This window comes from Hemicordylus capensis, chromosome 4 (genome assembly GCF_027244095.1).
Source record: "Hemicordylus capensis ecotype Gifberg chromosome 4, rHemCap1.1.pri, whole genome shotgun sequence".
Lineage (NCBI taxonomy): Eukaryota > Metazoa > Chordata > Lepidosauria > Squamata > Cordylidae > Hemicordylus > Hemicordylus capensis.
This window is the reverse complement of record NC_069660.1, coordinates 51,770,871-51,792,412: the sequence shown is the minus strand read 5'-3', so window position 1 is coordinate 51,792,412 and position 21,542 is coordinate 51,770,871. Positions and strand designations below refer to the sequence as shown.

At 41.1% G+C, this 21,542-nt stretch overlaps 1 protein-coding gene across 2 annotated transcripts in view; it reads left to right on the top strand.

Annotated features, from left to right (window-relative positions):
• The window catches only part of CEPT1 (choline/ethanolamine phosphotransferase 1), a 39,568-nt gene that overhangs the window by 1,060 nt on the left and 16,966 nt on the right, over positions 1–21,542 (top strand). The window contains exons 2-5 of one of the 2 annotated variants that reach the window (XM_053243372.1): positions 1,879–2,288; positions 7,581–7,728; positions 12,031–12,172; positions 18,908–18,992. In XM_053243372.1, coding sequence (XP_053099347.1) covers positions 1,950–2,288; positions 7,581–7,728; positions 12,031–12,172; positions 18,908–18,992 — 714 coding nt within the window. In that variant the 5' untranslated portion in view covers positions 1,879–1,949. The remainder of the gene's footprint in view (positions 1–1,878; positions 2,289–7,580; positions 7,729–12,030; positions 12,173–18,907; positions 18,993–21,542) is intronic. The other variant, XM_053243371.1, reaches the window with a different exon arrangement.

The window sequence follows — 21,542 nt, the reverse complement described above, 5'->3', positions numbered from 1 at the left end:
GCAGCAACTGATTTTGGTCTGGCCTCAGAATTGTACTTTCCTCCTCCCTGTCTTCAGCTCACAGCTGTTGATGTGTATATATATAGTGAGTTTTGTAGATCTACTCACTTACCTGCGGTCTGCAAAGGTCTGGAAACCTCTCTAAATTTTCTGCTGATGGAGATTCCTAGGAATTGCTACAACACTGCAGCATTTTAAAATTGGGGCATTCAAGGGGGGATAACTTGGAATATATTTTAAATTAATAATTGCATTAATTTTGTATCACACAAGAAGTTTAAATAAAATTATTCCTGTTTTATCTACTTATCTTCTGTTCTTGTTTTGGTGAATCCCCCACAAAAGTTTTCTTATTTCTTTCCCCGTGTCTTTAATCACCCCGTTACAAAATGACTTTGTACTAGCCAAATGCCTTCTGCTTCTACTAATAGCAAGACATTTATAAAATTTATTTTCTACATTTTCAAAGCACAGACAATTTTCTAATTGAGAAGTTGGCAGCTCTATACCTCTCGAACTTCCTTGATTGAATGGAGCCTATTCTTAAAAAATGTTTCTCTGTTCCATATTTACTCTTAGTTCCTGATTCTTGTTGTGCATCCATGAATTGTAAACCGCCCTGAGCCATTTTGGAAGGGTGGTATACAAATCAAATAAATAATAATAATAATAATAAGTAATATACCCACTTTGTTCTGAATTTGCTTGTAGCTGTAACTACGTAGTAGATGCTAGTGGCCATTTTGGTGACCACCAAAGTAGTCATTGCTTAGCTTCCCCCCCCCCCCCCAGATCAAATAGGTACAGGATGCCTGATACAAACAGTGTGAGAGATTCTGTATCTTGGACTACTTTTCCTTAAGGAGGATCCAGCATGTTCATAGGAGCATTTCCAACAGCCCTAGTCAGGAGCTGCTCCATTCACTGTGTGGGCACTGTTGCAACTTTCCCAACCAGTAGATCAAGCTCAGAATTGTTGGTTTGCAGGTACAAGGTGTGTGGGCACTTCTTATGCGTCATCCTATTTGAATAAATATGGTATGGTCTCTGTTCTCATTATTATAGATTTTGATGGTGTGAGGCAGGCAGCAAAAGGAGAGGAAAAGAACTAACCAGTAATGAATGTGAGCAAATGGAGTTACATGCGATTAGGCTTTGTTTCAGTTGGTGTTCAGGGCTAAAGGGTTTGGCAAATACTTCACAGGGGGGAAAAAAGCTCTTTTTGGATATTTTTATGATCACAAATATTTAAATTCAATACAAAAATATGGAAATTTATTCAAGAATGAACTCGGATTCACTTGGTCTCATTCAGTTTTGGACATGGTAAGGGTGGTATAAAATATCAATATAAAATAATAAAGCATAAGAAAGTATGATTTTTTTATCAAATAAATAAAATAACTAAAAATAAAGCATAGTCAACATAACTTTTAAGACATTTACTTCTTAAACTGTAAGTACAATGTTTGGTGTGTATACAGTGTTCTTTCTATTTTCATCTGTGTGCAGAATGAATTTTGTTCTGGGCAGCAATATCCAGGCAGTGTGTGTGCACATGCAATCAGAGTGGGGCCTTCCTGGCTCAACCTGAGCAGGATCTAAAGCACATATTTCCAATGGTACCATAAATTAATCTGGACTCATTTGTTGGAAAAAGGAAGAACTGAAACTGTAGTACATGGCTGTTTGTCTAATACCCACACTTCCTGTCTTCATAAATTCCTGAACATTGAGTTTTTAAAAAAAACTTTATTTGTAGCTTGAACTTTCAAGTATTGTGATTCTAATAATGTATCACTTAATGACTTTTAAATATATTAAGAAGTTAAGACAATGTTCTGCCTCTTGCATTGATCTAAATACTTTTTGTTCCAGATAAATCGGTATCTTCGGATACTTCACAACAATTAAAACCTGTCACATACAACTTCAACACTAACAACTCCATGAGTGGGAATCGAACCGCAAAGAAACGATGTGGGGAATTGCATTTGGAATCCCCTGTGCGTTATGGTCATGTTCCTTCTGCAGGATGTGCACTGAGCAAGTTGATTCAGTTGCCTACACCGCCTTTGTCAAAGCACCAGTTAAAACGGTTAGAAGAACACAAGTATCAAAGTTCTGGACGCTCCCTGCTTGAACCACTAATGCAGGGTTATTGGGAATGGTTAGTTAGAAGAGTACCAGCTTGGATTGCCCCTAATTTGATTACAATAGTTGGACTGATAATCAACATCTGTACAACGATAATATTAGTGTTTTACTGTCCCACAGCTACAGAGCAGGTAAGCAAAAGGACTCTGGAAATGGAGCTATAGTCCTATTAAATGTCTCATCTTACTTTGCTTTGTGCTGTTCTGTGAATAGACAACATATTGCACTGTATTTGTGTAGCTTATAGCATTGGTTAATAATCACTAACAACATGAAATATCTACTAATTCATGTGTGATTTGAAGGTGGGAATTGGGAACTCGATTTGACCTCGAATCAATTTGAGTTCAGTCAGTGCAATTGGAGGGATTTGACCTTGAATTGAATCATCTTTAAAATAAAGAGCCTGATTTGCAATAGAATAGAATAAAATTGAACCAATTTGAGTGATTTGAGGGCCATTTATTTATTTTTACACTTATATCCCGCTCTTACTCTGAGGAGCTCAAAGTGGTGTACATGGTTATTTTTATCCTCACAACAGCCCTGTGAGGTAGGTAGCCCTTTGAGGTAGGTTAGGCTAAGTGATACATGACTGTTCCAGAGTCACTCAGTGAGTTTCATGGTTGAATGGGGATTCAAACTCGGGTCTTCCCGAGGCAACCGGAGAAGCCGGCTGTTTTTGACAAATCAATTCGAGGATTTTGCTATTTAGTTTGACATCAAATAGCAAAATCTGATTCACGCACACTCCTTCCGGATAATTAATGAAGGTATGCAATAGTACTAGCCTCTGCAGAACTCTGCTTGATACTACTTTCTAGTATTATATCTCTCCATTAATTGCTACCTTTCAGTAATCCATTACCTCTGCATTTCTTGGCACTCTACAATTGCTGCTAACTCTAGGCATTAACAACATCTGGAATGACTAGTGAATGTAACATTTTCATCGTCAATGATTTTCATGGTCACAGACACCTGTGCAGTACAACTAGAAGATGTTATATATTAAGGTTTTGACATTTTACAAGAATATCTTCACACACTATTTCCTATTACTTCTGGCATTAGCAATCTTGGCATTGTTCTTCTGACAACTATCTAGGATGAGAGACATGCTTTATATCAGTCAGGACAGGAGACAAAAAACTTGCAATTCTGGTTGTCAAGACATATTTAAGATGTTTCTTGAAAACCTACCTTATTTATTTCACAATATAATTGCATGATTCTATGCTATGTTCTATATAATGTGTGGGAGGTTGTTTTAATACTCTAAGTATTCCCAAGTTGTATGAGTAAGTAGTACAGTACTTGGCAAACATCCATATAGGCAGTACCCATGAAAACTGTGTATATATTAGATGTAATCCTTCCTCAGCTCTTTGAATAACTATGTGTATATATCCACAAACCATCACAAAGGTGTGTGTGTGTGTTGTGTGTTTATGTAAAACAGAAAATTTACTGAGATTTTTATGAAATCTAGATAGTACATAAATCAGGATGACATAAATTGGGTAAAATATATGATGCTGTCATTAGAGAAGACTTTTTAGAGAAGAGTGTCACTGAAGAATGCAATACAGTGAGTAGTGAGACCCTTGAATGCTAAATTGAAAGTATCTTGCCTGTACAAGAAGGGGCAGAATATACCCAAAGCAAAAGTTCATTTCTTTACTCTTCATATCAAACTAATTGAACCTCGGGATTACACAACTTTAAGTGCAAGTCATAGTGGTTGACATCTTGATTAAATTACTCAATGGAAGTCCTATTCAAATTAAGTCGTCCTTTAGAGTAACTCCTGAATATTGATATTGACTTAGTATTAACTTATTAGTTAATACTAATATTAACTAATATTGTTTTGGATGTCATCTCCTGGCAATCATATCGTTGCATAAAGAACAGCAATTTGCACAAAAGTTCCTTTTAAAACAAATGAGATCTGCCACTTGTAGTAGTGCAATACTTGTCTAGAACGCAAGCTCCAGACTTAGCACAAGTAGCTGGCACAACAGCTTTGTTATTAAGGATGTCAGCCTTTTAAAATGCATGTATTTACTTTTATCTACTGAGTTAAGGAGAAAGCTAGAGAAGGAGTGCACACTTCCTTTGTAGGGCCGTATGTATAACAATTCATAAAGTTATACCGTATTTAGGGTTAGTGGTGCTCTTACCCCTGGACTTCGGGACTGATGTCTATGACCTCCACATCCCCTGGGGGCCCCCAAATCCTCCTTAATCAGTCCTGGGTGATGTGGTTGCCGCTGGCCCACACTGTGCCAGGCAGCCAAGTGTGATTATGACCTGTGCCAGGTGCTTTAGAGACAGAGTGGGGAGTGGAGAAAGAAATAAGTGGGATGGGAATATGTTAAGTTGTGTGTTGAAATGTTTCTGCTAATGCATATTTGCATAAATATACCTGTTTTATATTCTTACATTCTTATGAGTTTAGTTGCTGTTTGTGCTCTGAAAAACCCATGTGTTAAAAATGCTGTGTTTGTCATGGTGTGTGTGTGTATGATGCATAACTTGCAGCGGGTTGTGTGTGTGTGTGTTCCAAAGGCTTTTAGGTCCAGGGTCCAAAATTGCATAAGTGCACCTCTGTTTAGAGTTAGGGTTATTGCAAGCTGAGTTCGTCTTTCAGTAGTAAAGACAATCTACATCAGCATTTCTTAAACTTTGTTGTATTGCAAACCACTGTTCTGCCTGCATGCAAAGTAAGAGTTGTGTGTGGAGAATGCTAGGGATGTGCACGGAACCAGCTGGCCCAGTTGGGTTCAAGTCTGAACCGGACTCGAACCTGACTGGACCAGTTCAGTCCGGAATCCCTTCGAGACACCCCGCCCCCCGGTTCAGCTCAGGGGGGCTTCGTGATTTTTTTTTTTAACCTTTAGGCCCTTCAGAAGGCTTCAACAAGGCCACGGTGGGTCTGCAAAAGTTCTCCCTCCCACCACCAGCCTCGGTCATCACCGCCGCGGCCCATTGGGCTGCTTTTTTCAGACCATTCGGGCCTCCATATTTTGGCACAGTGACCATTTTGTCCACCACTGTGCATACGCAAATGGCCTCTGCAAGGCCTGGAATGGCCCAGGGCCCTGCAGAGGCCATTTGCACATATGTGGCGGCCGTTGTTTTTTTTAAAATAAAATAAAAAATGGCTGCTGCTCATGCACAAATGGTCTCTGTGAGGCCCTGGGCCATGCCAGGCCTCACATTGGCCATTTGTGCATGCATGGTGGTGGACAAAATGGCCATTGTGCCCAAATACGGAGGCCTGAATGGGCTGCGTCGGTGATGACCGAGGCCGGCATGGGGAGGGGCAACCTTCGTGGACCTCCTCCCCCACTGTGGCCTAGAGGAAGCCCCTCGAAGGGGCTAAAGGTTAAAAAAAAAATTACACACACACAAAAAATCACGAATCCCCCAAACTGTCGGGGGGGAGGGGTTGGTCTGAGGTCGGACCAAACCGGGGGGGGGTTCAACCCCAAACCATCAAACCAAACCGGTTCGACATCAAACTGTTTGGGGTCGAACCTGTTTGCACATCCCTAGAGAATGCTTCTGCATGTACACGGAAGGTAGCTGTGATCTTGATGACCCCGCCTTCCCTCCACAGCTACCTGTGCCTCTCAGAAATGTGTCACAACTCTCAGGGATAATATCTTCAGGTGACACCAATGCAGCCTTGCTGTATCCTCTAACCAATAGAATGAGCATGCAAAATGAAGGAAAAAAAGAAGCTTTGCTAAGTTTTCATGTTCTGGTATTATGATTATTACCTGATATTATTACTATCTTAAATTATTACAATTTTCCTTGCCATTACATACTTTAACATTTCATTTATACTAACATTGTAAAGTGCAATAGCCTAGTAAGTTATCAGGATACGTTTTAAGTTGCATCAAGCTTCTCTTTTTTCTTATTGCATAATATTGATCTTGAAGTTTCGTCTTAAAGGTAGAGTAAAGGTAAAGTGTGCCGTCAAGTCGATGTTGACTCCTGATGACCACAGAGCTCTGTGGTTGTCTTTGGTAGAATACAGGAGGGGTTTACCATTGCCATCTCCTGCGCAGTGTCTTGCACCCTTTGTATTTCACCTGGTATAGCAGACAGATGATAAAAAATAAAGAATTATTGTCTTTAATATGACAGATTAATTTAATTAATAAATAAAGATTTAAAAACTTCTTTATTTTTAATGTAACATAAAGGTGACTCTATGTATTTTTGTAATAAATTAGAAAACTAGTACTAATTCTCTGCAAAATATCAAATTGCCCTATTCCTACACCTGAGATGTAAATAAAAATCCCCCCTTTGACTGTAGTTCCCCTAAAAGCATTTTTATAGTTAAATAAATTTTATGTCAAAGCTGCATAGCAGATTGACTGTCAGAAAGATTACTGTACACTGTAATATAATAAAATACAAGAACCAAATATTTCTGCTTGACCATAGGGCCTTTGAAATTTACTTAGTATTCTTGGAAATGTTATGAAATATTGATTTAGATTGGTTGAGAGACTTGACTGAATTCCAGTCCTGAAAACACCCAGTATGCTAATTTCTTTTTGTATCTTTAGCTTGACCACAGCCAGTCTATTTGCATGCTTAAGAGATATAGTGCCCTACTTCTGCCACAACTGAGCAGAACATGGAGTAATTGTTTTTTTAGATATTGGTAAAATTTATGAAACACCTCTCTCCTTCCTATTTCTGAGGTGTTTCTAGTATTGGTAAGGATTCAATGTGCCATAGTATAGATAGATTCTAATTCAATGCTAGAATGTGGAGCAACAGTTGTGAGAATAAGTATTTGATGACAGTGATTTAAAATCTCAGAAATTTGGAGTGTAACCGAATCTTGGACATCATAAATGCTTGGAAAGGGGGGGGAAAGCTACGGCATGGAATCGATGCTAAGAGAAGATATCCACAAATTGTGTGTGGCATCGCAATCTGCTATGTGTCTTTAAGGCCAAGCCATTTCCTCCTCAAGCCATTTCCTCCCAGAAAATTCAGCTAGACTCCATGCTACTAACAAATCAGCTCATACAATGCACATTATAAGTTGCCATAGACAGGCAAAAGAAAGAGCAGCTAGTTATTTCAGTGCAGAAATACATTTACAGTAAGTTAGAAAGAAGGTTACTGGGTATCAATACTGTGTATTCTTTAAATATATGTCAAATTTTACATTAAATTACTAACCTTTTGCAGCCTCTTTAGATTTGATTTTAATGTGATTTGGTGCAATTTATGTTATTCAATAAAAGTGAGAATATTTGTACTCTTGTACAGATAATGCGTAATGTAAAAGATTTGCAGTGTGTGATAACTATGACTAATCTAAGACTTGTCATATTTGTATTTACATTTCACTGCTGTTTACATGCTCTCTTTCTTAGGCACCTACTTGGGCATACATTGCGTGTGCTTGTGGCCTTTTCATATACCAGTCTTTGGATGCTATAGATGGGAAGCAGGCAAGAAGAACTAACAGTAGTAGCCCTTTGGGAGAACTTTTTGACCATGGCTGTGATTCATTGTCCACAGGTATTGTGTCATATAAAAGTGTATGGTTTGTTCTGTCACTTACACTGTGTAAGATATTGAGAATATTAAACTTGAAAATAGAAAGAAAAACCCACCATTGGTGTTGCAGAGTAAGAATACTACACTGTAATTATATAACTCGGGCGACAGCTGGAACGACACTGGAGGAAGAGTCATGACAAATCCGACCTAACATGGGCTAGAGCCCATTTTAGGGACTACTCCGTGGCAGTGGGGGCGGAGAAGAAATTTTTTTTCTCCGCCTCCCTTGCATCTGCTCAGTGCAGACCAGTGGAACTGTTTCATGTAGCAAAGACATTGCTCCACACATCCCCCCCAGGTAATGGAGGAGGAATCATCCACAGCCTGTGGTGATCAGTTTGCTTGTCACTTTGCAGATAAAGTCGCTCGTATCCGTTATGACCTGGACTCCAGAGTTTTGGCAGTTCTGACAGATGTTCTTCTGGTACCATCTGGTCCTGTTGTGTTGGATTATTTTCAGTTGGTGCAGCCTGAGGATGTGGACAAGATCCTGTGCAGTGTGCGGGCGACATCGTGCGCTCTTGACCCTTGCCCATCATGCCTAATAAAATCTGCCAGGGAGGGTACAGGCAGATGGTTGGAGGTGATAATTAATGCTTCATTAAGGGAGGGCAGGATGCCATTGTCCCTCAAGGAGGCAGAGGTAAGAACATTATTAAAAAAAGCCCTCCCTTGATCCCTCCAACCTGGACAACTATAGACCTGTATCCAATCTTCCCTTTTCGGACAAGGTGATAGAGCGTGTGGTGGCGTCCCAGCTGCAGAGGGTCTTGGACGATATGGATTATCTGGACCCTTTTCAATCTGGCTTCTGCCCTGGATATGGGACTGAAACTGCCTTGGTCACTCTAGTGGATGACCTTCGCCGGTAACTAGACATGGGGAGTGTGTCCCTGTTGATTCTGCTGGACCTCTCAGTGGCGTTTGATATCATTGACCATGGTATCCTTCTGGACCGCCTCTTGAGTATGGGAATTGGAGGTACTGTGTTGGAGTGGCCCCGATCCTTTCTTTGGGAGAGGGTCCATAAGGTAGTGCTGGGGGACTATTGCTCGGCCCCATGGCCATTGCCCTGTGGGGTCCAGTAAGGTTCGGTTTTGTCCCCCAAGCTGTTTAACATCTACATGAAGCCGCTGGGAGAGGTCATCCGGAGACTTGGACTGAGTTGTCAGCAATATGCAGATGACACTCAGCTCTATCTCTCCTTGTCACCTGATCCTAGGGAGGCAGTGGATGTCCTGAATCGGGGATTGGAGGCTGTGATGGGTTGGATGTGAGCTAATAAACTGAGACTGAATCCGGACAAGATGGAGGTAATGTTGGTCAGTAGGAGAACCAATCGAGATGAGGTTATTCTACCTGTTCTAGATGGGGTTGCACTCCCCTTGAAGGAGCAAGTACGCAGCTTGGGAGTATTACTGGACCCAGCTCTGTTTTTGGAAGCTCAAGTGGAGGCGGTGGCCAGGGCTGCCTTTGCACAGTTTCGGCTAGTGCGCCAGCTGCGTTCCTTTCTCAAAAAGGCAGATCTGGCCACAGTTACCCATGCCTTAGTCATGTTACGGCTGGATTACTGTAATATGCTCTACGTGGGGCTGCACTTGAGGAATATCCGGAAACTACAGCTAGTGCAAAATGAGGCAGCTAGGGTTCTATCTGGAGCTGCCCGGTGTGATCATATCACACCTATTTTCGAGAGCTGCACTGGTTACCAGTAAAACTGGTTACCAGTTTCAGGGTCCTATTCAAGATGCTGGTTTTGACCTTTAAGGCCCTTAACGGTTTGGGCCTGGGATATCTGAGGGACTGCCTGCTTCCAAGAGTTGCTGCCCGCTTGACGAGATCATCTGAGGGGGCTCTGCTCTGGGTGCCGACAGTGAGGGAGGCTTGGTTGTCGTGCACTCGGGACAGGGCCTTCTCTGTTGCTGTCCCCAGACTTTGGAATGCTCTCCCAGTGGCCATTCGCTCCTCGGACTCCATCACAATTTTTAGAAAGCTTCTTAAATCTTGGCTTTTTATCCAGGCCTTTACATGATTGTTTTTATTGCTGCTTCTTTACAAGATTTATGCTTGTATTTTATATATTTTAAATCAGATTTGTTTCATATTTTTAACTTAATTTTTAATTGTCATTTTTATTGTATGTTTTTTAACTTTTGTAAACTGCCTTGGGATTATTTTTTATGAAAGGTGTTATATAAATTTAACAATAAATAAATAAAGTAATTCTGTTTTCACATTTCAAAGTTTTGATAGTTTCATATTTTGATGTGAAAGTAAAAATCTGCAAACATTTGGCTCAGCTCAAATTTAAGCCAGACACTAAATGCAAAATGGAATAAAATATCATTAAGACAAAACGTTACTAAGAACCTCCCTTCCAAAAGCATCAACCATAACTTAAAATCATCCAGTTGAAACCACAGAACTACTAATATGTTTAAAGTCACAAATGTGTTTAAGACCCTGTCTAACACGAGATTGTATGTTTTGCTGAACATTGCAGTAGAGAAAGAACTGGGCAAAAGGTCTCCCAATACTTGTCTCACTTGAAATGCTGTTATAGCTGTTGCACAATAAGCCTCAGTACAAATGATAACTTTTCAGAGATGGTATAGGTATCATTTCCTCAGATGCCCACATTCATTTTTTCTGACCTGCCATGATTCTTGATCAAACTGGCTTTTATAGGTTTTGGTAGTGCAAGGCTTGACAATTCCCAGGTGCCAGGGAGCCAAGGCACCTAGAAATCTAACTAGACTATGTTATTCAGAAGTAGAGATATTTAATGAAATGTTTATTTGTCCCAGGTAGCCCTGTTTCTGCTCTAGGTATGTCAGTTTTAAAGGGGATGAAGAGAAGCCCATTTACTCTCTTCCTCCACCAGTGTGCATAATTTTGTCAAGTGTCCATTGTTTGGCTCCTAAAGTTTGTACTGGCTTCTAGATCCACTGAAAATTGGTCTAGGCCTGTAGCAGTGATTCAAACAGTACCTGGGAAAAACAAATACTGCCTTTTAGTGGCACAGCCAGCAGCATTACATAGGCCATATAGCTGTTTTTAATGTCTGTTATCAGAGAAGCTGGTTTGAATATTGCCTGAAACAGCAAACTGTTCATTAATAATAATAATAATTCTTCGATTTCTATACCATGCTTCCAAAAATAGCTCAGGGAGGTTTACATAGAGAAATAATAAATAAATAAGATGGATCCCTGTCCCCAAAGGGCTCACAATCTAAAAGAAACATAAGATAGACACCAGCAACAGTCACTGGAAGTACTGTGCTGGGGGTGGACAGGGCCAGTTACTCTCCCCCTGATAAATAAAGAGAATCACCACGTTAAAAGGTGCCTCTTTGCCAAGTTAGCAGGGTGACTTAGAATTCTCACTGTTAGCATTAGAATTCTCACTGTCAGCATTAGAATTCTCACTGTCAATAAACAGGCTAAACCTTGCTTAGCTAGGCTATGCATAATGGAACAGAATGTGTATGTATTTGTGTGTCACCGTGAGCATCCTTTACCCTTTACGGCTAAGTTCCACCCCACCGCAACAGTGTGTCAAGTGTATTTTCTTAAAACCATTTTTTTGAAACTGCTTATTTAAAAATAATAATAATAATAATAATAATAATTTCACCCTTTAGCGTAAAATTGTTTACACCAGCAACTACTTAAAATCTAATCCAGTCAGTTTCACTGTTCTGCTTAAGTGTATGTGCTGTAGAAGCACTTGGAGAGGAAATGGGAAAATGGGGAGCGGGGATGTTTCCCCTCCAAGCCAAGCTCCTTTGTTATGTCTCTATAGTTATCAGTCTTCCAGGGCTGTATCAGGGCCAGCGTGCCACAGTAGCATAGCTTTAATGAAGGATAGGCTGCCCAGTAATTATTAAATGTCACTTATTCTTACTGTTAACTTTCAAATTCAGTGCAAATTTTATACTCCCCTTTAAAACAATATTCTGCTTTGAGTGCAAAATGTGAATTTTTATAGTGCTGAGAATCCACCAGTCTTCTCAGGTTCAGTTGCTTTGGGTGAAATTTTGAAGTTTGTTTCCACGTATATTTATGCATTTATCTTAAAGCAAACATTGATCTTGAATCTTAAAGTACATTGCTTACCATAAAAAATGCAGAGCAGTAAATGAAAGTACCAATTATATTTTGCAAGCTGTTGAATATGATGAACGAGTGAACACATATCTGTGTTTTTTATTTAAAACCTGTAGTATATGCTCATTTTAATTGATTTTGCCTGCAGTTTTTGTGGTTTTGGGGACGTGTATTGCTGTGCAGCTGGGGTCGAATCCTGACTGGATGTTCTTTTGCTGTTTTGCTGGGACCTTCATGTTTTACTGTGCGCACTGGCAGACGTATGTCTCTGGAACATTGCGCTTTGGAATGTAAGTAAACCAGCTAAGAGTGAGACTTAATATTGTCACACATTGTTTGCTAAGTCCTTCAGTCAATAAGTGTGTATTTGCATACCTGCAAACTGTACCATGGATTATATATTGAAACAATGTGGTAGGCAAATAACAAATAGTACTAAATAATCTGATCTCTACTTGCAACAGCAGTCATAACACTGGACATGTTTTGATCATGGAAATAATCTGGTTTAAAACAGTCAAACTTTAGAGCAGGGCTGCACAACTTTGGCCTTCCACAGATGTTAAAGGAGGAGAGCTGGTCTTGTGGTAGCAAGCATGACTTGTCACCATAGCTAAGCAGGGACTGCCCTGGTTGCATATCAATGGGAGACTAGAAGTGTGAACACTGCAAGATATTCCTCTCAGGGGATGAAGCCGCTCTGGGAAGAGCAGAAGGTTTCAAGTTCCCTCCCTGGCTTCTCCAAGATAGGGCTGAGAGAAATTCCTGCCTGCAACCTTGGAGAAGCCGCTGCCAGTCTGTGAAGACCATACTGAGCTAGATAGACCAATGGTCTGACTCAGTATATGGCAGTTCCCTATGTTCCTATGTTGGACTACAACTCCCATCTTACCTCACTATTGGTCAAAGTGGCTGGAGAATATGGGAGTTGTAGCCCAAAAACAGCTGGAGGGTTGAAGTTTTACAGTCCTGGTCCAAAGATTTCCTGGAACAATCCCATGGACTTCAAACTACATAGTTTAAACACCCATAGTTTGCCGAGGTGTGTCTCTCTTCCTTTTAAAATAACAGCTGAGGCAGGGGGTGGGTAACACTGCAGACCCAATATTTCCCCAACTTTTGAGTTGGTGTGGTGAGCAGTCACTCCCACCCGCCCGGTGGCACACAGCTTCCCATCAACTTCCTCCTCACTACCCTGGTGGTGTGTGAAACATGCCACTCTTCCCACCGCCCTTACTGTCCCTCCCTCCCAATGATGCACCGAATGCGCCACTCTTTCCTCCCCAACTCATCTCCCCCACCATGACTCTTCCCCACTACCTATGTTCCCAGTGACACATAGAGCGCAGTAGTCTTTCCCCTCCCACCTTGTCAACTCTTTAATGCCCCACGTCCCCTGCAGCTTTCGAAGCACACTGCTGCTTTTTCCGCACATCTCACCTCCGCAAGTCTCTCTTCTCTGGTTCTTATCCACCCACCCCCTCCATACCTACTTCTGCTTTCTTTCCCTTTCGCTTTTGAAAATGGCAGAGGCTAGAATGAGAGGACAAAGAGAGTAGTGACAGTGGCAGCTGCGCCACTGCTGGGTAGAAGGGAGGTGGGCAGCACAGGGTCCCATCCCCCCCGCCCACCAATTATTCCTGCAATAGCCTCATCCCTTCCTGAGGCAATAGCCTCATCCCACCTCATTATGGGGGCAGCCCTGGGTGAATCTGGATTCTGATAATATTAGCAGTAGTACTAGAAAACTACAGATATACTACCAATATGGCTTGGAAAGTGATTCCTTGTACAGCATGCAGTTGTGCTGGCTCAGCATTTGATATGTCCTGTTGCAATCAACCCCTTAAAGTGGGTGATGCACAAACTAAAGTAATAATTGGACAAACCTTGATTTACTGCTGAATCTAAATAATAAAATACTGTCATTTTTAATCTCAGGTGGTCTTTGCCTTGCAGAGAATAAGTGTCTTTGCTTTGGTTGCAGTGAATTGTGCAACTAATGGGGTGGGCAGCACCTCACATTAAGCTGACTGGCCAGGCTTAGAGAACCTGACACTGATACCTTCTCAAACAGTAACTACCTCCCATTAAATCTGCACTTGCCCTGTGTTCTTTCTCTTAAAGAGTCACTGTTGTCTTCTTGTTAAAATAATTATATATCAATTTTCAACACAAAAAACAGTTCTAAAAATGGTATATATAAAGGTATGATGAAATCGTTCCCTATCCTAAAAGGGCTCACAATCTAAACACACACAGGAGAAACCAGCAAAGGCCACAAGAGACATGCTGGGCTGGGCTGAATAGGTAATTAGAACAGATAGCTTTCTTCTGCCTTCAATTTTCATTTTTAGATGCATTTATTTGCTTTCCCATGCAGGCCAAAGCGGGGTGGGTGAGGTGTCCAGTTAAAATGTTGAATTGAATGTGCTGCAGTTAAGCATTGCATAAAAGCTAGAGGTTTGCTAGATTGTTTGGATTACAATAAAGACTCATTAGAGTTATAACCAAGTGTTCAAAGAGCAAAAGAAATTAAGAGAAACAGGAAGTGCTGAGTAGTAAATGTAAAAATAAAATATTGGGAAAAGGAAAGAAAATAGTCAAGATTAGATTAAATCGTTGTGCCCCTCAGAATTACAATGGAGGATTAACTGCTGAATAATAATTAACTGCTGAATAATAATTACAATGGAGGATTAACTGCTGAATAATAATAGATGGCAAGTCTATGAAGGAAATTGCCCTCTTGGCACATGTATGACATTGTACATTCAGGAGAAAATAAATGATTAGTGTTAACGCTTGTCTCAGACTGCCTCAGTTCTATGGAAACCTTGTTTTAACTCAAGCTTAGTTGGTATCTCCGAACTTATGCTTGTTGCTATCCTCTTAGAGGTTTATCGTATTTATCCAAATTGAAAAGGAACCTGAATTTGACCCCCTTTCAAAATAAAGCTTAAATACAGGTTATACTTGTATTTACAGGTTATTCCTATATTTACCCAAAAGGAACAGCACTCTGAATTTAAAACGACTCCCACTCCACACCCTAATTTATAACATGAAAGGACTTGGGGGGAATCTAGTCTTGGATTTAGGGAAATACAGTAGTTTTCTATCTCCCAATATTCCCTTTTTATTATTATTAATTATTGTTCTTGTTGTTATTATTATTATTATTACATTGTATATCCCACTCTTCCTCCAAGGAGCCCAGAGCAGTGTACAACATACTTGTTTCTCCTCACTACAACCCTGTGAAGTAGGTTAGACTGAGAGAGAAGTGACTGGCCCAGAGTCACCCAGCAAGTATCATGGCTGAATGGGGTTTTGAACTCGGGTCTCCCCGGTCCTAGTCCAGCACTCTAACCACTACACCACACTAGCTTTCTTGGAGTTTGAACATAACTAGCTTGGACCAACTCGAAGCAGACACTGTAGTTGTGCTAGGCAGTGATTGCATGCAACTATCTTTGGCCCTCATCTCTGGATCTTGGTGTGTTCACTGAGCTCCAGCTAGGGATAGGGAAAATATTAGATTAGTTAATGCCTGTCTTGAAACCTGAGCTAGAGTAACATGATGTGTGATCACAAATTTAGCAACTATGCTGGAGAAAAGAACAGCTTAATGTTATATTAACATTATTATATTAACAACTTAATGTTAAAAATAACAGGGTACACTGCTCTGGGCTCCTTGGAAGAAGAGTAAGATATAAATGTAAAAAATAAATATATAAAGATACGAAATATTATGAATTTACCCTTCACAGCTTCAAATGCTGTGTTTTAGACCCTGGTCAATATAAAGTAAAAGAGAGAGCAAGCATTCTAGTCCTTGCACCTTTAAGAAGCATTCATCTTTTATATTTGAGAAATGTGATGATCAGTAGGGATGTGCAAGACTCTCTATTAATGCATAGATTCGGCTCCTTGAAAAGTGAGTAGAGCAGGTCCATACCTGCTGCTCGGCTGCTCGATGTGCTAGCACCCCTCGCAGTGCAGTGGCGGCATGCACATGGCCTCCGTGCATGCGCAGAGGCTCTTTGAGTGGTCAGCCTGATTGCAGGCTACGCAAATGGCTGCCGCACATGTGCGGAGGCCATGTGTGTGCTGCCACCATGCCACACGTGGGGTTCTGAGGGGAGCGCCGTCACAGGAGGAAGCGGTGTGGAGCGGTGGAGGAGCAGGTACAGACTGCTCTCCTCCCTTCTAAAGGTGTCGAATTTGTGCTTCAAATCTGTGCACGAATCTTGATTCACGCACAGCCCTAGTGATTAGCTTCAGTTCAGCCAGTTATTTTACAGGCTAGTTGCTTCATTTATTACAGTAGGTCATTTCATTCACTTAAATGCAACTTTGTATTTATTACCGCCTAAAATTAAATCTTATGAAAATGTTTAAATTCAGTGTTCAATCGGTATTGCTTCAATTGCAATAACTTATGCTGTATATGGTGTAATTGGTTTTAAAACATCTTGAGTTATAAACAACTGAGTTGAGTTCATGCAAATTATTGTACGCACTCATCCCAAAGGTAGAAAGGTTTGTCCAGCAACAGATGGCTTAGCATCTTCTCTCATTTAGCCTTTCTGTCTTTCCTCTCCCCACTGCGATGTCACAAAATATAATGCTAGAACCACAGGTGGCCATTCCTATATTACAAGAACAATCTTACTATTAGTTTCAGATGTGTTTAGATTACAAGTTAAAGGAAAACTATATTCAAAATGATGACTTTCTTATAGGATCTCAGAAGCTTTCTGTTTAACTCTGTTTAACTTTTCTGATGTGTGTAACTTTTCCAAAAAATAACCTAATTAACCTACTCTGAAGATCAGTTCATGGGGTGAATCTATCTAACTATGCATTCATTGGCTGGCATACCATGCAGTGTAGTGCCCATCAAAGGGGAATATGTGCAGGCAGCTTGAGAGCCAGCCAAAAGCCCATCTTAACTGCTGGTGGAAGAGGGGGAGGCTCCATGCACATTCCGCTGTGAGTGATCACTGCTTCACTGCTACTGCCTTTTGGAATAATGGCACTAGCAGTGGAGCAGTGATTACACAGCTTAACGTGCATGGAACCTCCCCTGCTTCCACTAGCAGTGAGGATGGGCTTTTGGCTGGCTTGTGAGCTGCATGTGTATGTTCCCCATTGATGGGTAGAACGCTGCATGGTATGTCAGCCATTATGACTAAAGACGGCTGAAGACTAAAGACTTGACTTGGCTAAAGACAGTTTATAGCTGCATATTGAACATGTATGCTGAAAAATATCTTTGAGTCTTTAGAGGGGTAGAAAAAGAGAGGTAAAAGATGGTCATGTGTTACATCAAGGGAGTTGCCATAGTGTGAAATATTTACAATTATGGCCTGGTGTTGTGTTAGATACAAATTCTCTTTAGGCTCTTCTTGTAGCTTGTCCCATAAACAGATAAGCAGGGCACAGGAAAGAATAAGTGCTTAATGAATCTAGTGTGGATAAAGTTTGGTTTTTTACAACTTCTTTCTCAAGGCTATGACTAACGTACAAGTACAAGCCATGTTACTGTGAAAGCCTGACTTTAACTGGTAATAAAATGGCACATATAAAATATTGCTGTTAAAAAATAACTTTCAGGTTCAAAGTGCAGCATAAACCTGAGCTCCAGAACCTGAAGCAGGGGTGGGCAAACCTGGCCCTACAGCTGTTGTTGAGCTACAATTCTCATCAATTGTGGCTGGGGAGGATGGGAGTTATAGTTCAACAACAGCTGGAGGGACAGGTTTGCCCACCCCAGGCCTATAGGGTATTCTGGTCATTGGTTTATGTGTTCATTCAGAAGTAGGGATGTGCCCGAAGACTTCAGCACCAGCGGGGGGTAGCACTTTAAGGGCGGGGGAGAGTGTACTCACCCCCCCCGCCGCGTTTCCCCTGCCGGCGCTCTTCAAAGTCCAAGCCCCTTGAGGCGGCAGCGTTCCTCCCTGCTGCCCTGTTCCCCCCGTCGGCCGGAAGTGGCCAAAAGTTGAGAGCGCGCGTGCGCTCTTTGAAGACTTTGAAGAGCGCTGGCAGGGGAAACGCGGCGGGGGGGTGAGTACACTCTCCCCCGCCCTTAAAGTGCTTCCCCCGCCGGTGCCGAAGCACCGAATCCTGCCCCAGCGCCGAAACGTTTCGGAGGCCTTTACAATGGTCTCCAAAACATTTCGGGCACATCCCTATTCAGAAGCATTTTTGTATTTTATAGCATTCTCTGTATAGAATTCAAAATTACTTATAGTTTCACTCATTTAGCATAGTTTAATGTGGCTGATGCTTTGTGGTCTGATCTGCCGATTCTATTAGTGGCGTATAAAACACAATTTCAGAAATGCTATCATAGATTATGTATGGGATTTGCATGAAGTTAAATTCATATTAATATATTAAATATGTAAATATATCATTTGGATTTGTGTGAGATGTGTTTAGTATATTTCAATTATGTATTGATCTTTAGAATTTTTTCAAACTCCTTTTTAAAATACCAAAAGCAATACTTGCTATTGAACTCAGTGGCTGACATCCTGACTAAGGAAGTGAGGATTCACTTGGAAGCTGTGTCCTTACAGCTAGAGAGTTCTCCACTTCTGTAGAGTGTGAGCGTGAGGGGAGTGATTTTCGCTGATCTTCTCAGCCTCCAGAAGTGCTCTATGCTTTCAAAAGCACAGAGAAGTGCACACAGAAGCACTACAGAAGTGGGGAAACTCCAGCGGCGTTAGGAGCAGCCTCCCATTGTGAGGACGTAACTCCTGCTGCATCCTTGCTTTGGTAGTCAAGATTTCAGCCCATGGGAGTTTGCCACTGACGTAATAGAGTGGATTACATCAGTTACTACAGCTTTTCATTCCTTTCTACAACTTGCTGTACAAATTCAAAGGGCATTTCCCTTTGATTTCAAGTCTGTATCCCTAATTGTAAGTGTAAAAATCTGTTCTCATGGAATCATGAAGCTGAAGATCTCACAATAAAGTGTTTTCAAATGTTTCTCTCCTCACACATAGATATGATGTTACAGAGACTGAACTCTGTATTATAATAATTCACCTTCTCACAGGAACTCTGGGACCTGGGTTCTGGAATGACACGGTAACTGAAACAAATCGGTGTTACCCAATGAACAATGGCATGAATTCTGTGGAGACAGCATCTTTTTGTCATGCACAATGTAACTGAGAAAACCAATATTTTCCTAGTAATATTTCAGACATTAATTTCGGTGAAAGGCAATGAGTAATGCCTATATGATAAATAGGGATTCACTCTGATTGTGACTTTTCCTCCCCGTTCACTCTAAAACATGAATAGCTGTGTTTGAAACTCTGGTATTTTCTTCCCTGTTGGCTATTATAAGACATGCAGAACTGACTTCATCTCTTTGAAGAGAAGAATGCCAGAATGGTGGAAGCATCTCTCTTCATAAGGTCTGGATTAATTTTGTTGGAACTACCTTTGGAATATTTCCTTCCTCTTTGGCTAGAATCCTTTCCACCAGGAAAAAGAATTATTTACCTAAATAGTTACCTTGACTTATTAATGTTAGAATAACATTCTTAGTCATCTCTTAGAATTCCTTGCCCTCAAGCTTAGGAAAGACCAGGGCTCTTTCCTAAGAAGCTGTGTAACAGTGATGTAATTTCCTCATAAAATGAAGTACCATTATCCAACTTCCCTTTATTTAGACACTAGGAAAAGTGAATTTTAGCTCTCATATGGATGTTTCCTATTTCTGTTGCTCTGTGGAATCTAGCATACATATGTCTTTTCTAAGATACTGACGTGATATTTTCTGATTTAAACATAATAACTTTTAAAGCAAATCAACTTGGGTCTTTTGACTCTTTCAAGATCCTGCATAACTTTACTGTCATTTCCTTCAATCCCTTTCTATTAATATTGCTTTTGAAAGCAAAAGACCAGAATGAGTTCACCCAGAATGAGTTCCCAATCTAGTCTGACAACATATTTAGTTATTGCTAAGTTGGTAGAATATAGTTGCTTTTAGTGCTTGCTGAGCATGGAGATCAAGGCTGGCCTGCCAGTAAGGTGTGGTAAGGAAGCTGTTTCAGATGGTGGATTGGCAGGGTATACCCCCTCCACCCAGTGGCAGCATATCAGCTGCTGCAACTCTTCCCACTTCTGCCTTTTCAAAAGGCATAGAGGAAGGGAGTGGAAGGAAGTGTGGAAGAGAGCTGCTCTCCTCTCCTCCATACTTCTTTCTGCTTCCTTCCCTTCTGCCTTTTGAAAATACAGGAACAGGAGTGGTAGCGGCACCAGTGAGCCACCTGCTAAAGTAAGGGGGATGCATGCTGCTGGAAGAAAGAGTTGAGGTGGTGATGGGGAACACCCAATACGGGAGAATAGTGGCGAGTGGTGCACTCTGCCTATCACTAGTGTTGTGGTGCTATTGGGAAGAGCAGTGTGCTCTGCATGGAGGGAGAGCCTCACTTTGTTTCCTCAGGTACCAGGGGGGTTTGGACTAGTCCTGATGGGGATTAAAGACCACTTTACTCTTTATGCAGCAGTTGTGTTTGCTGTGGGTACCCTAGGGTTTGCTATAGCAAACACACAAAGCGTGAATGGCAGAATATATGTTTTGGGGAGCCACAGCCCCATCAGGGCTCTCAGACAATTGTATTTAGATGCCTTTTCTTCATATTGCCTTTCTGCTTCTGCAAACATGGGTATACATATGGTAAACATGATTGGCAGCCTAAAAGTGCAGAGGCTTCAATAACTGGTGAAAGTATTAGGGTTAGGGACTGAGGCACCAAGCCAGGTGTGATACATGTTACCAGAGCTGAAAAGTCTAGAGGTCTGATGAGTCTGACAAGTCTTGTAAGGACAGAAAGGTGAGATATAAATACATAAAATAATAATAAAATAAAGTGATAGCAGGTAAAAATATTTTCGTTATATAAGCTGACATCCAGACTAGCACTGTGCTGGCACTATGAGAGAGGGGTGATTTTCATTGATCTTTGCTGCGCACTGCGCCTCCCATAAATATGTCCCTATGGGTCATACAGGGACATACCTTCAGAAGGCTCCGTGGGATTCAGAGTGAAGGGATGATCAGCAAAAGTTACACCATTAGTCTGGCTGTCAGCAATAGTGTGTTTGACAATTCAAAGTACTTTGTATACGTTATCTCCATAATCCTTTCAACAACTCTGAAGTGTAGGTCACTATTATACTCCCATTTAGTATGGGTCTGAGGCTAAAAAATAGGGATTTGTGAAGGCCATCTAGTGAGTTAATGGCTGAGGCACAATTTGATCTAGGAGTTCCTTGGCATTGAGATGTAATGTAAAGGATACAGCAAAGCCAACGAGATGCTGAATATATTTTTTTACAAATCCTACTGCTAAGATAGCCACCTAATGGTGCAGCAAGGAAATAACTTGCCTAGGGAGCAAAAGGTTGCTGGTTTGAATCCCCACTGGTATGTTTCCCAGACTTTGGGAAACACCTGTATCGGGTAGCAGCGATATAGGAAGATGCTGAAAGGCATCATCTCATATTGCTCAAGAGTTGGCAGTGGTAAACCCGGCCTGTATTCTAACAAAGAAAACTACATGGCTCTGTGGGCACCAGGAGTCGACACCAACTTGACAGCACAACTTTACTTTACTGTTA